Raw genomic sequence first — 15437 nt, 5'->3', positions numbered from 1 at the left:
GTGCCCCTCAGCCCCTCCACCCCTCACCCTAAGCAGGTCAAATGCTTCATCAGGAACAGATTCCTTCTCCTAGCAGTGGTCTGTCACAGGCATCACTGGGAGAGAGAGGGGCATGATGCTGAAGGTGACAAAGAGGATCTCCTGGCAGCGTGTTTGCACTGCGCTGGCCTCCTGATCATTACAGGGTTCCCCCTCTTTTCTTTCCAAACTGCTCCACCCTCCTACAGCTCGTCTCTCTCTGTGTGTGCTATAGATTTCCTTGAGGTGAGCATGATCAGCGTTACAGACGCAGCCACAAAGTTGTGACCCAATCCCCTCTTATCTATTGATTTCCCTGCATCCCGTGTTTTCTCGAAGGAGCTCAGGGTGCGCACACAATTCTCCCCCTCTCCGTTTGATCCTCACAACAATCCTGTGAGGCGGGTTAGGCTGGGAAGCAAGGACTGGCATCCAAGGTCACTCCCAGTGAGTTTCATGGCCAACAAGTGGGGATCTGAACCCCAGCCTCCCATAAACCCTAGTCCAACGCTCTAACCACCACACCACGATTGGCTCCTCTTCTTGGGATTTCCTCAACCACGACTCCGTTCTTCCTGCCTGGGTGCCTTTCTCACATGCACGCAGGCTCAGGCTACTACCAGCATCCTCCTGCTCATCCTTCCATCACTCCAGTCTCTCTCCACGACCTCTGTCTCCTGCCTTCCTCTTGGATCCACTCCTTTTCTCCTCCTGCCTCCACCTCTCTCTCTCTCTCTCCCCCTGCGATCCCTCAGTAAGACCGTTTCTCTTCCCCCTAATTCCCGGCTTTCCCTTTCTCTCTCTCTCTCTCTCTCACCTGGGCAGGTCTCTCAGCTTCCGCCTCGCTGGTGTCCCTGGCCTGGACGCTGGCTTCTTACCAAAAGGTGCTGCGGGACTCCCGGGAAGACAAGATGCCCATGTCCTACAAGGGGGCGGTGACGCAAATCCTCTGGCACCTCTTCACCATCGCCGCCCGGGCCATCGCCTTCGCCCTCTTCGCCTCGGTGTTCCACCTCTACTTTGGGATCTTCATCGTCACTCACTGGTGCATCATGACCTTCTGGATCATCCAAGGCGAGACGGATTTCTGCATGTCCAAGTGGGAGGAAATCATCTACAACATGGTGGTGGGCATCATCTACATCTTCTGCTGGTTCAACGTCAAGGAAGGCCGCAGCCGCTGCCGCATGTCCATCTACTACGTCATCATCCTGTCGGAGAACGCCGCCATGACGGGCCTCTGGTACTGGTTCAGGGACCAGAGCGGGGTCCCCGAGTCCAACGCCTTAATTGTCGTCTGCGTGGTCACCTCCAGTTTCGCCTTAGGGGTCTTCTTCATGTTCATCTACTACTGCCTCTTGCACCCCAACGGAACCATTTTCGGGCCGCGCGGCGGGGGCTGCGTGTGCGGCGAGGAGCCCACCGCGGTCCCTTGCGGGGCGGGGCCCCCGGCCGACGTCGTCACCAGCCCCCCTCGCTCCTTGCCGAGGACTACAGGGGCCGAGAGGGAGGGCGTGCCGGGGGACAGAGACAGCTGCGTGCCGGTCTTCCAGGTGAGGCCCAGTGTCCCCCCCACGCCCGTCGCCCGGGCCCCACGGACAGAGGGGCCCGTCATCCGCATCGACTTGCCCCGCAAGAAATACCCCGCCTGGGATGCCCACTTCATCGACAGGCGCCTCCGAAAGACCATCCTGGCGTTGGAGTACACCTCGCCCGCTACTCCTCGCCTCCAGTACCGCACCGTGGGGGTCTCTCAGGAGCTGTTGGAGTACGAGACCACGGTGTAAAGCAGAGCCCCTCCCCTCCCGTGGGGGCCTGGAGCCACACCGCAGGGGCCCTTCCCGACCCCGAGGGCCACGCCTGGCTCCTCAGCAGCCAGAGCGAGCTGGCCTTGTGGTCCTCTCCCCGCCTTCTTGAGGGCGAGGCGACGGAGGCCCAGACAGCAGCGTCTTGACCCCAATGTCTCGCCAGCAACTTTGATTTGGTCTTTCTTTCTGTCCCCCCAACTTACACACACACAGCACTGACGACTCCTGGTCCCCAACTCCTCCAGAGACAGGGGTGAGCTGGATTGAGGCCAATTGGTGCTATCTCTTCTCCCCAGGCTCGCTGCCCGACCGTAAGGTTTCTTCTCACCCCCCTCCCCATCCCTCAGGCAGGCTGTGCTGTTTCTCCTCCTGCCTTGAATAGGGGGGGGATGCCACCCACCCCCTTGATACGCCCCTGTGAAGGAGGCCCTGTGGTCTCTCCCAAAATATCTCACCTGTTCACCTGAGCCCAGGTAGCTAAGGCCTCTCGAGTCCGTGGATTATTTGCTGACCTCTGGTTGTTGGGCAATGGGGAGAATTGAGTGTGGCTAAGAGTGGCTGGGCAGTGATGATGGGGTCCAAGTTAACCTGTGGGCAGGTGGCGGCGTTGATTCTGGGGATGCTAAGGGGTGCTGGAGAGTCAAAAGGTGGCTTCTGGGAGGGAGATAGGAGTGGCTTATAGGGGCTGGGAATGGGCCTTCAGGGCTGTGTGATACCTGCTGGCATCTGTGTAGGTCTGATGTGAGGGTCCGGGGCCACCTTCCCTTCCCTGGTGCCTTCCAGAAATTTTGGGCTACAACTCCCATCAGCCCCAGCATGATGGGAGTTGTAGTCCAAAACACCTTGATGGTACCAGAGAAGGCTGGTCTGGGGCACATTGGTAATATAAATAGAGCCTTCTGTAAACAGACCATGGGGCTGAAACGAGAGCAGATTTAGCCCTCGAAAACATGACCGCCCGTCTCGTTTCTTGCCCATCTCCATTGGGTGTCCGTTTTCTCGCGACCCGCGTCCCCTCATTTAAATATATGTAGATTTGACATTGACAAGGAGGGCTTCCAGAATGAATGGGTCTTCTTCCAAGCCCTATGGGCACAAAAGGCACCGTGAATACGCCAAGCCAAGGAGCCGGTCTCTATGGACATGTTACCTGCATTGCCGTCCTATCTTGGTTTCTATACCTCTTTTTCGCTTCCCCCTCCCCAAAGATTCCTGGGGATTGTAGTCGGGTCAAGGTCACCGACGGCGTTCTGCTAAAGAGAGCCCCAGCTTCCCCCTCACGCAACTACGGTTCCCAGGGTTCCTTGGGGGAGGGGGAGGGGCCATTGCACCACTTTAGTCTGTAGTGTAGATGTATATGCCTTAAAGGAGGTGCTGTGAGTGTTCTTGCCAGGATCAAATGGTCTGTCGTCCCCCGTCCCCCCCCCCACTCAGCCCGCTGAGGAAAGGGCTTCTCACCTGAGTGGGTTGGTAGCAGCAGCCGCTGCTTCGTGGCTTCCCCGATTATGTATTTTTCCCCAACTGCCCGACAAAAAGCTCTGTTCAGGCCGATCGCAGCAGTGTTGGCCCTGTGGGATGAGCGACCCAGAACAGAAGTGTATACATTAGGTGGCTATTCTTCTCCATAGCGCTATCAGTATACATTGGTGCTTTTTTTGGAGTGACATGTAGAAAAGAAGAAGCGTCTATCTGTCATGGATGCTTTAGCTGGGGCTCCTGCACTGCAAAGGGTTGGACTAGATGAACCAAGGGGTCCCTTCCATTTCGTGATTCCAAGGGAAAGCTAGCAGCCACATGGTTACAGAATAATGTGTGCAAGACTTGATCGGGCTGGATGGTAAGCAGATAATGACACAAAGAGTCCCACCGGTCTGTCAAGTCCAGCATCCTGTTTTCAAAGCAGCCAACTAGATGGGAAACTGGCAGTCAGGATTTGAACCCAAGACCCCTCTCCTTTCCTGTGGTTTCCAGCAGCTGGTATGCAGAAGCAATGCCGTCTCCAACTGTGGAGTCAGAGCAGAGCCATCATTGCTTAGTAATAATAATAATAATAATAATAATAATAATAATAATAATATATTTGTACCCCGCCTATCTTGCTGGGTTTCCCCAGCCACTCTGGGCAGCTTCCAACAAAGACCAAAAATACACTAAAATGTCACACATTAAAAACTTCCCTAAACAGGGCTGCCTTCAGATGTCTTCTGAATGTCAGGGACTGTATTTTTCGCTGTATAACACGCACCAGACCATAACACGCACGTAGTTTTTAGAGGAGGAAAACAAGAAAAAAAAATATTCTAAACGAAATAGTGGATATATGATTTTTGTGGTTAATGCTATGGCCACAGACATGTGATCTGACAGTGAGTTTGGAGTAGCCCAATGCAAAAATCCTGAGGCTCCATGTGGATCCATGCTTTGTAACCACGGAGGAAAGGAAGGGGAACCATGGATCCTCTGCTCACGACTGCAGCAGATCCCCCCGCCACCCGCAGGCATTCGCTCCATAACACGCACAGACATTTCCCCTTACTTTCTAGGAGGAAAAAAGTGAGTGTTATGGGGCAAAAAATACGGTAGTTGTTTAACTCTTTGACATCTGGTAGGAGGGTGTTCCACAGGACAGGCTCCACTACCAAGAAGGCCCTCTGCCTGGTTCCCTGTAGCTTTGCTTCTCGCAGCGAGGGAACCGCCAAAAGGCCCTCGGCGCTGGACCTCAGTGTCCAGGCAGAACGATGGGGGTGGAGATGCTCCTTCCGGTATACTGGACCGAGGCCATTTAGGGCTTTAAAGGTCAACACCAGCACTTTGAATTGTGCTCGGAAACGTACTGGGAGCCAATGCAGATCTCTCAGGACCGGTGTTATGTGGTGTCGGCGGCCGCTCCCAGTCACCAGTCTAGCTGCCGCATTCTGGATTAACTGCAGTTTCCGAGTCACCTTCAAAGGTAGCCCCACGTAGAGCGCATTGCAGTAGTCCAAGCGGGAGATAACTAGAGCATGTACCACTCTGGCCAGACAGTCTGTGGGCAAGTAGCCTTGATATCCCTTTCCTCCCTGTTTACTCATTCCTTTCAATGTTTACCATCTAGCCTGATAAAAGAGTTCTGTATTCCCGCAACATACTGCTTGGCCTAGTAAACCAACTGCCCTAATGAAGATTTGATTGTAAGCTCCTCAGGGCAGGGGACTGTCTATTTCGCTTGTTCCAAAATGTCCAACAATGTGCATGGAGGGAGGGGGAGGCAACGGGGGAAAGAGGGGAGGAGAAATAAGCAAAATAGCAAATTGTGATGGTTCCCACATATTTAAGTTGGGGGCGTGAGGTTTCTCCAAAGGCTTTTGGGGGGCAGGGGTTTAAATTTAAAATGTGGTACGAGCCCCAATACTTATGCCTGCCCCCGAACCTGGACATACAGTGCAAATAAAGTGATCCCTTTTATTTGACTAAATTTCAACGCAGTCCTCAGCATGGCCATTCCGCAGTCTGTCCCACTGAGAGCTGTAGCCTCAAGTCTGCAATCCTGAACATATGCTGTCGAACTATAACTCCCATCAACCCAGGCTGGAATGGCCCATGGCCGGAGTGATGGGAAATATAGTTCAACAACATCTGGAGGGCCAAAGCTTCTGTTCACCTGCAATGCGTACTTTACTGGGAGCAAGCCCTACCGAATCCAGTAAATATGTCAAGGATGGTTCCAAATACAGCCGTTGAGCTGTTCAGTGGTACCTCGGGTTACATACGCTTCAGGTTACAGACTCCGCTAACCCAGAAATAGTGCTTCAGGTTAAGAACTTTGCTTCAGGATGAGAACAGAAATCGTGCTCCAGCGGCGCAGCACCAGCGGGAGGCCCCATTAGCTAAAGTGGTGCTTCAGGTTAAGAACAGTTGCAGGTTAAGTACGGACCTCTGGAATGAATTAAGTACTTAACCCGAGGTACTACTGTACAGCATTCTTTGTCAAGTGTACATACAGTATCCGACAGCAGAAAAACGAGAACAAAAACTAGATGAAAGGACCTGGCCAGACTGATATGAACCTCAGCAGGATGTGGGAAAAGAATAAAAAGGCAAAAATAAAAAGACCCCTGACCATTAGGTCCAGTTGTGGCCGACTCCGGGGTTGCGGCGCTCATCTCGCTTTATTGGCCGAGGGAGCCGGCGTACAGCTTCCGGGTCATGTGGCCAGCATGACTAAGCCACTTCTGGCGAACCAGAGCAGCGCACGGAAACACTGTTTACCTTCCCGCCAGAGTGGTACCTATTTATCTACTTGCACTTTCAAACTGCTAGGTTGGTAGGAGTAGGGACGAAGCAACGGGAGCTCACCCTGTCGCGGGGATTCGAACCGCCAACCATCTGATCGGCAAGTCCTGGGCTCCGTGGTTTAACCCAAAGCGCCACCCACGTCCCGGGAAAAGAACAAGAGATCTTTAAAGGAACTACTGTAATTTGATTTGAAGTGCTAACCTTGCTCTTTGGGTTCCTACTGGACCTGTGTCATCCTTGGTACAGGCTAGATACATGATGAAGCATCCTTAGGTCTAGGCAGTGGTGGGACTGGCCTCCAGAGGGAAGGAAGAATGTGGAATGAGGGGCTGTGCTTTTTGGTCAGTAGAGAAGGTGACTTGGATGAAAAGGGTGTGAGGAAGCTATTTTAGCAGGGGCAGGGATGAGGCCTGTCAGCTGGGGGACAGTGATATTACTTTTGACAAGAATATGGCTGGTAAAAGATGGGAAAGGGGCACATTCTGGTTTATTGAGTTGAAAATATTCCGTGCTGCCTTTTTTTTTTTTTTTTTTTTTTGCTGCTGAGGCTTTGGAGGGTGAGCGGGGTATTTTTAGAAACTGTCCATCAGTCCTACTGCTGACAAAAGCTCCCACCCAAATTAGTAAGCGATGTGTGCAAAAATTGTGGGTGGGCATTTGCTGGGTGTGGAATTTGATTGTCCAGCCCATTTGAATTTGACTCTAAACTTTCCTTAACTGGGTTAGAAAATCAGTCTCCAGCTCTAACTGAGCATTGTAGATTCGGCGCTCAGTGCTCGCACATCCATATTTCTGTGATGAAGTAGCTTGAATTTTGTGATGTGGGTAGATTATGTAAATAGGAACCACTGATTCTGATGGGGATGTGTAGAGCACTCAAACCCATTCAGCCCTTCAGATGCCACCAGCCATTGCACAGCCGTCTCCAAGTTTATCTCTGGCTTCTATAAGGGCTAGAAACTTGTTTTGAAGAGCTGACAACCTAGGGTCAATATTAAATTCTGCACTGCTGTGGTTCAGGCACATAGAATCCACATGACCCTGCCTTTAACTGTGCAAGACCGAAGGGCAGCTACACAGCAGCCGCTTAGAGTCCCCTGGTGCTACATTTACTGCAAAAATATCTGCAGCTGCTAGGGCAGGGATAGGAGGAAGAGAAAAGCAGATTTGTTGCAGAGAGGTCCCTGGCCCCACCTTAAACCTCCCTGCAAGAATGACGGATGTGCAAAAGGCCCCGATCCGTTCTGCTTCCATTTTCCCCACCTTGTTTCACCAGCTCAGCTGAAAACAGTTGCCCATCGCTTTGCTTCCGCCCGATGTGAAAAACTATCTACCTCAGGCTGTGATTAGCAGTGCCCATTGAAGCCCCCCCACTACCAGCAGCAGCAGGGGGGGCCTTAGGAAGGAGGAGGGGGGCCTTGCCTGCATTCTCCCTCCCCTGAACAGCCTGTGCCATCATGCACAGCTCGGACAGGGCAATTAGCAAAGCATTCCCAGCTTCTGTGGCAGATCGCAACCCATGCCATCCAATTCCTGCAGGCTGCAGCTGAGGCCCCCCAATGCCTGCCAAGGTGCCGAGGCAAAGGGGGCCGTCTGAAAGGGGCAGTTTTGTCCCTGTTGCTCTACTCTTTGAGTCTCAGCTATCAGGGAGCCTTCCTTGCTGCTAGGGCTATTTCGGGACTGGGAAAGGATCTGAAAGGCTGGATCTCAAATCCAGCAGCAGCAGCATTGTGGAGACAGAACGGAGGGTGTGTTTGTGGAATAACCTGTGTTGCAACGTCGTCCCCAGGCTTGTGTGTTCCCACCTGTTAGGAGAGCAGCAGGCAAGGTTTGCCCTCTTCTGCATGTGGCAAGCAAGATGCCTTTGTGGCTACTAGCCAGGAGGGCTAGGCTCAGTTGGCAGCAGCAATGCTTCTAAATACCAGTTGCTGGAAACCCCAGAAGGGGAGAGAGTTGCTCTTGTGCTTGGAAACCTGGTTCCTGGTTTCCATAATAGGCAACTGTTCAGCCACCGTGAGAACAGGATGTTGGACTAGACGGGCCATTGGCTCTTCTTGTGTTCTCTGGAGGTGTAGGTGGTGGTGTTTTGCTTTTCAGCTTAGCAAAATAAGTGATGCTGCAAAGCATATGGGAGCCCCTGTGTTCTTTATTACGAAGCGGCAAAATGGACATTGTCGGAAGGGTGGGGTGAAGGCAGGAGCCAGACATTGAAGGCCCATGATCTTCTCTCCTGTCTCTGTGAATGTATCCTAATTTACCGTATTTTTCGCCCTATAGGACGCACTTTTTCCCCTCCAAAAATGAAGGGGAAATGTGTGTGCATCCTATGGGGCGAATGCAGGCTTTCGCTGAAGCCTGGAGAGCGAGAGGGGTCGGTGCACACCAACCCCTCTCGCTCTACAGGCTTCAGGAGGGCCCCAGGGCCAGCCCCACAAGGTCGGGGGACAGTGGGGAGGCGCAGCGCGTCTTGCCGCTGTCCCCGGACCTGGTCTGAAGGCGGGCTGCGGGGAGAAGAGCGCTTCTCCCCGCTGCAGGCCCCACAAGCGCCTGGGGGGGCTTCTTTATTTCCCCCCCAAAAAAAATTTGGTGCATCCTCTGGGCCGGTGTGTCCTATGGGGCAAAAAATACGGTATTCTCAAAGCAGCCAAACTGGATCAGGACTACAGCAGCAGGGAAAAGGTTGAAATAGAGAAGTGAGTTGAAAATGGAGAAGTGGAGGGATGCCCGGGGGAATAATAATAATAATAATAATAATAATAATAATAATAATAATTTATTTATACCCCGCCCATCTGGCTGGGTTTCCCCAGCCACTCTGGGCACCTTCCAACAAATTATTAAAGTACAGTAATGCATCAACATTAAACAGGGTTGCCTTCAGATGTCTTCTAAAAGTCTGGTAGTTGTTTTTCTCTTTGACATCTGGTGGGAGGGTGTTCCACAGGGCGGGTGCCACCACCAAGAAGGCCCTCTGCCTGGTTCCCTGTAACTTAGCTTCTCGCAGCGAGGGAACTGCCAAGGCCCTCAGTGCTGGACCTCACTGTCCGGGCAGAACAATGGGGGTGGAGACGCTCCTTCAGGTATACTGGACCGAAGCCACAGTGGGACATCTGGAGGCTCAGGGGCGCTGGCATTTGCCAGACTATGCCAGGTGCAGGTGCTGGTCCTGATGGAAGAGCCCATCCTCCTCTGGGCCCTGGGCTTTTTGTGCCTGCCTGACTTGCACTGACACCTCCAGTACAGTTGATATAAGCCGCTTAGGAGATCACTCAGCTAAGCTAGGCCAAACAGCACAGCAAAGGCTAAGGCTGAGGCAGGTTCTTTCCTTCTGAGAAAGGATAAGGGCTGTAGCTCAGATGCAGAACTCTTGCTTTTCATGCAGGAAGTCCCCAGCATTGCTAGGTAGGTCTGGGAAAGCCCTGCAGAGCCAGCCCAACACTGAGCAGGATGGACCAATAATCTGGTTCTGCAGAAGGCAGCTTCCCCTCTCACTGAGGTCCATGGTGCCATTTGGCAGCGTCCTGAAAAGGCTAACCCAGCTGGAGGGTTGTGATGGGGCCGGTGGCTTCCTTGCCACCATGGAATCATGGAATGGTCGAGTTGGAAGGGGCCCTCCAAAAGCCATCTAGTCCAACCCCCTGCAATGTAGGAATCGCAGCGAAAGGATCCCTGACAGATGCCCACCTGACCTCTGCTTTGACTCTTCCATTGAGGGAAAGCTCACTTCCATCCATGCGAGTGGGACACCACCAAGCAGATGTGGGTATTTAAAAATGACCAAACTGGTTGTCAAAGGGCTTACAGTTTTAACCGAGGTGTGAAGGGAACAAACTGCTGGATGGGGCTGATGTGAGCTGTAGGGCAAAACATCTGGAGGGCGCCAGGTTGGCAAAGGAGCTTGCTCGGCCGTGTGTTTGGCAGCTTGGTGATGGTTTCATTGGCAGCTGCCATTGCTGTGCTCCAGACGTCCACTAGATGTCTTAGAACTTCTGGGTGCAGCCCATGTGAACCAGCTTCCCCTGGTTCGGTCTGAAGAAGGAAGGCTAAAGTCGTTGGCTAATCCTCTTGTGTGTGAAACAAAATTTTAAAAAAATCCCTCATACCAATAACAAACCTAGTTCGTCTCTAAGGTGCTGCTGGAAGGAACTTTTTTATTTTGTTTCGACTATGGCAGACCAACACGGCTACCTACCTGTAACTAGAACCTCTTGTGTGTGTTAAGGGCAGGCAGGGGGCTGGTTGTGGTTACACAGTTATTGGGAAAGGGATTTGGCACCACAGGATCCTGGGAGCTCTCCAACGCTTTGTCCAAGGGCTGAAACCTAGCGCTGAAAACGAGGTCCCTAGCATAGCTCTGAATCGGACCACAGCTGCCTGTCTGCACCTTCCTCCGCAGCTGAGCTTAATTTCGCGCCCTAGGAACCGAGACTCTAATGGGAGAGCAAGAAGGAAACAATATCGGGCCATGTAGTCATAAAGGCAAATGGAACCTGCAGTATGGGGTGGTCCCGTTCACTGTGCCAGCCAGCCAGCTGTGCCCTCCTGCCTATGACTCCATTCCATTCCTTTTCCCTCCTGGTTTTCTGTCGCTTCACCCCACCTGCAAGCGTCAGTGAGCACTCCATAGCTACTCGGCCCTCAATGGGCTGTTTTCGGAGGTTCCTCCACTCCCCCATATTACTTCCCCAGCCCCCAGATTATTTTTTGTACCTTAGCATTCCTCTGAAGCTGCTGATTCCTTCTGTCCATGTCCTGTTGATCCAAAGAGGTGCCTAAAAGGCCATCTGGCAGCCTCTATCAGAACTGCTTCCTCTGCAAGGCTGGTGCGAACCATCATGTCTCCTGCCTGGTGAATTGGACCAGCTCTTGATGGTCTGGTCTTTTGCCCGAGATGTGCAGTTGTTGGGCTGAGGTCTTGCCACGGGTCCAATTCGAAAGGGCAGGATTCTGCGCTCTTTCTGAGGAGGGTGAAGTAGCTCAGCTGCAGAGCATCTGCACTGCATGCAGAAGGTCTCTGGGTCAGGCCCCATTGGCATCCCTATGTGGGGCAGGGAGAGAGTCCACCTGGAGAGCCATTGCTGACAGTACTGAGCTAGAAAGACCATTGCTCCAACTTAGTTCAAGGCAACTTCCTGTGTTCCTGGAGTTTCCAGTAGAAAAAAGACAGTCACGGACCTGTGAAATTGCAGAAAACAAATGAAATACCGGTATTTCATTTGTTTTGTGCAATTTCCTGGAGTTTCAGCTTCTGTCTGCATGCTTACGGTTGAAAAGACACGACACAAAAGGGGAAAGGAACAGGGAGGGAAGAGGAAAAATAGCAAACTCGGGCGCCAATCCTTTAAGTAAATAGGAGCCCTTCTAAGCACTTGGGATGCTTACGCAACCAGGTATGCAGCAGATGTGAAGTCCCTGCAATGCTACTTGTTCTGTTGAGGGGATGGTTTTGGACGGGCAAATAATCATCTCCTTCATCACCACCACCAGAAATCCAGGAGGGCTGAAGCGGAAAGAACAAACCAAGGCAGCTTTAGGTATCTGGTGCTACATGCCCTCGTCACCCAAACCAAAGGCACCATTTCCCCTGGTTACACATCTCTTGGGTGCCCAGCTGCCCTCCTCCCCACAATGGTTATGGGTTTTGATAGGTTCTGAAGCTTCTGCCTGCTGGGCCTTTCTGGGAAGGGGAACATGAAGGACTGGACAGTCCTGAGCATGAGTGTGCGTGTGTGTTTTGCTCCCTCTCCTTGTGGGGAAAACGGCACGATTAGCAATGACCTTGAAACGCCCTTCTGTGGGTCTTTCAGAAGGGCTGGGGGGAGCCTCCGAGAGCTGAGCAAAGCCATTATTTTAAGATGCGCAGCATCTCTGCAGCATCCTCTACATGGGGAGCTCTTGCTGGGGGAGAGGGAGATCCTGCTGGCAAAAGGAGGGGGGGTCTACTCTCTATGCACTCTCGCCACGGTCTTCTCAGCCTCTCAACCTTTGCAATAATCTCAGAGTAGATCCCAAGCAGACACTCCTGCGGCCGGCCAGCGTCTTCTCTCCCCCTGGTGATGTGTACAGGTGCGTGAGTTTGGTGTGGGTGCCAGCACATGTCTCTACATGCAAAAGGCAGTGATGGAAGGGAGATTAAAAGGAGAACACAATAGCACCCACCCTTTCTCCCCAGACTGAGGGGGTCTCCTTCTGAGTTTCTGCAGCTCTGCCATACAGCTCTCCTTGACCTGGGACAGGGAGATGGAGATCTGTAGATGGACCGGGGCAACCCAGCCAGATGGGTGGGGTATAAATAATAAAATTATTATTGTCATGTTGGAACATCCATCTGAGATTATGGGATGCAGCTGGGGAATTGGTGGGGATGGTGGGTGGCCAAGGAGCTTTGGAGCGAGAGAAAAAACAACTCCCATCATTCTCAATTTTTTTCCGTTACCGTTTTCGGTGTTTCATGGAAGCTGAAAATAGGGCTGACTTAACAAAACGGCGAGTGAAACCTTTGAAAAATGTATGTTTTGCTGTTACCTGGATCCTGAACGAGGAATGCCACAATTCCCACAAAGTGCATCGAATCCATGAGGAAATCTGTTTTAAAAACCAGACCTTGTTTAGCTTCACTCTTAAGCCGTCTCTCCCCAGTTAAAAGCCACAGTGCAACCCAGAAACAAGGATTTCTGGCCCACGTGCCGAATTTTGAACCTGGGTGCTTCCGTATAGATTTAGGTCTCCCTGGGATGGTGGCGCGTGTAGAAGGAGAGTAGCTTTGCTTTTTAATAGAAACACTGGTTTGGGGTGAGGGGCAGGGCAGGTGTGTCTTCAGAGGTGCTACACACACACACACACACACACACACACACACACACACACACACACTTTTCAAAATGAGGATGCTGAACTCCTGGCTTACCCTGGTGCAAATTAGAAGCAGGACTTCCAGGTCAGACTTTCCAAAAAGAGGAAAGGGAGGACAAGGATGCTCTGTGGCTGTGATGTTCTGAGATAAGAGCCATTCAGTATCTTCTATGGAGTTATGATGCTCAAGGAAAAGCTGTTTTAGAATCCAGAGCCCTGCTTAGGCTTTTTTGGCGGGGCCACTCTGATCTATGCTAGGCCAAGGAACTGGCTGACTTGGGCCAGCCGCTGACCATGGAGGAAGGGGCGGAGGACCCCACATGGACACATTCTCCCCTCCCCCTCCGTCCCTCCCTCCCCTTCTCCCTCTGCCTTCCTGGGATCTGGTTCTCTCCACCACGTTCTGTACATACATCAAACGCCTCTTTCTTCTCTTGACTCTCCCACGCAGACACATGTCGGTGGGCGGGAGGAGCCGAGGATCTGTACTGAGACTCTTTTGTATACCACAAACTTTTTGTATATTTTTAATTCTGCTGCAACATGATATTAAAATTCATTTCAATAAAGCCTGCCTGGGTGAGGCTCTTTCTTCCTCCTGCCTGCTTTCTCTCCCCCCCCTGCAGGCCAAGCACGCTTCTAATTGCCATTGGGGAATAGCATGCAATTCACTTGTGGAACTCATTGACACAGGATATGACGAGGACCACTCACTTAGATGGTTTAAAAACAGATCAGACTCAGCGGGGGTGGGGCCCTCTGGACAACCTCTTTATTGACAATTCACCCAGATTTGTTTGCAGAAAACTTGCAGGGAGATTATACTCTACCCAGTGTTTATTGAGTATTTATTTTGATTTGTTTGAGCATTTCTCCTGGTGCAACTTCTTGTGGATCATTCATTCATCCCACACTTTTCAGTGCATCTTGGCATCGCCTTCCTAACTCCAAGAAGCCCTTTTGGGAAATGGAGGGCTTGCTTGTTTTAAAGTGGATATTGTTAAGTTGTGGGTGAACATATCAGACGACACAGCGATTCTTCAAACACCTCTTGTTTATTCACAGGCCAGAACAGAACTGAACTGAAGGGTTCAGCCAGCCCGCTTATATAGAGCTCCACTATAACTCAACAGTAACCATTTTCTGTAACTATCCAATCACTGAACGTCACTTTCGATCCCTTATTTGCATATGTGGACCTGAACTATCTACAGTATCCCCCTGCTGGCCCAGGGTGAGAACTTCAGTACATAACAGATATATTTTGCTAAAGTGCTTCAATCTATTTAAATTGCACAAAGCTAAATTTTTGATATGCACTTGGCCCTGATAGCTGAGAGCCACAATGGCTAAAGGTGAACCTCAGTGGTCCTAAGCAGGTTGGTCCTGAGGGCAGGTTGACACACGCAAGCAGAATCCTAAATGCAGTCCGCAGCTCCACAAGCCAAACAGCCAATTCAATGTTGCTTCTTTAAAGGCCTAAGAGATCCAAACAGCTGCTTGCAGGGGCATTCAGAGTTTCAAGGTTCTCAGAAGTTTTAACAAGGTTTAAGGAGCTCCCACAAACAAACCTCCGTTCTCTTTCAAAATCAAAGACATGGTTCCCCACTTTCCACTCTGTGATAGTCTTGAGAGGGTCTCTGAAAGTGGAGAAGCAGAAAGGGGTCCTCTTTTCCCTTCCACTCTGGATTCTCTGCCCCCCACCCCACAGGGTGTAGATCAGGGGTCCCCCAACTAAGGTCCGCGGGCCGGATAAAGCCCAAGGGACTCGTTTATCCAGCCCACAGCGCCCCCCGCTGCCCGCTTTTACCGGCGCTGCGCTGCGTGGCTGCCACTTCCAGGTTGCAGGAGCACCGGAAATAGCTTGTGCGCATGCACATTATTTGGTCATGCGCAAGCATTATTTGTGCATGCACAAGCATTTTTTGCGCATGCACAAGTGTTATTTCCGGTGCACATCCGGGTCGGAGGAGGCCCCTGCACATGCACACAAGCTATTTCTGGTGCTCCTCCAACCCAGAAGTGCACCGGAAATAGCGTGTGCGCACATGTACGGGCACGCGCTCCCCTGCCCTCCAGCCCGCCACGCGATTGGCACTGGAGACACCGGCCCAAGGCGCGGTAAGTTTGCTGACCCCTGGTGTCGATTTTTCTGGTGTCACCATAACTGAAGAGAATGCAAAAGGGGGGGAAAGTACATCAAAACATAAGAGGCTTCTGGATCCGGCCAATGGCCCATCCAGTCCAGCATCCTGTTCTCAAATGGGACAGCCACATGCCTGTAGGAAACTGCAAGCAGAATGCGACCACAAGAGCCCTCTCTCCTTCTGGGCTTTCCAGCAACTGGCCTTCGGAATCATTGCTGCCAACATGACTAGCAGCCTTCGAAAGCCCTCTCTCCTGTCCCCTCCTCCTCTGCAAGTGAGTTCTATAGTTTATGTACTGCATGAAAAGGTAGTATATTAATAATAATAATAATAATAA

The 15437-nt window shown here is 51.7% G+C and overlaps 1 protein-coding gene and 1 long non-coding RNA gene across 3 annotated transcripts in view; both read left to right on the top strand.

Annotated features, from left to right (window-relative positions):
- Positions 1-3975, top strand: part of XKR7 (XK related 7) — a 56331-nt gene extending 52356 nt beyond the window's left edge. For both annotated transcript variants that reach the window (XM_083447568.1, XM_083447567.1), the window contains exon 3: positions 844-3975. In XM_083447568.1, the coding sequence (XP_083303694.1) occupies positions 844-1805 (962 nt within the window). In that variant the 3' untranslated portion in view covers positions 1806-3975. The remainder of the gene's footprint in view (positions 1-843) is intronic.
- LOC310680779 overlaps positions 1-15437 on the top strand; it is a 105410-nt gene that overhangs the window by 65640 nt on the left and 24333 nt on the right. The window lies entirely within an intron of this gene.

This window comes from Podarcis tiliguerta (genome assembly GCF_965153285.1).
Source record: "Podarcis tiliguerta genome assembly, chromosome: 6".
In the NCBI taxonomy this organism is placed as follows: Eukaryota; Metazoa; Chordata; class Lepidosauria; order Squamata; family Lacertidae; genus Podarcis; species Podarcis tiliguerta.
Note: the sequence above shows the minus strand (reverse complement) of the source record. Positions and strands in the feature narration are given on the sequence as shown.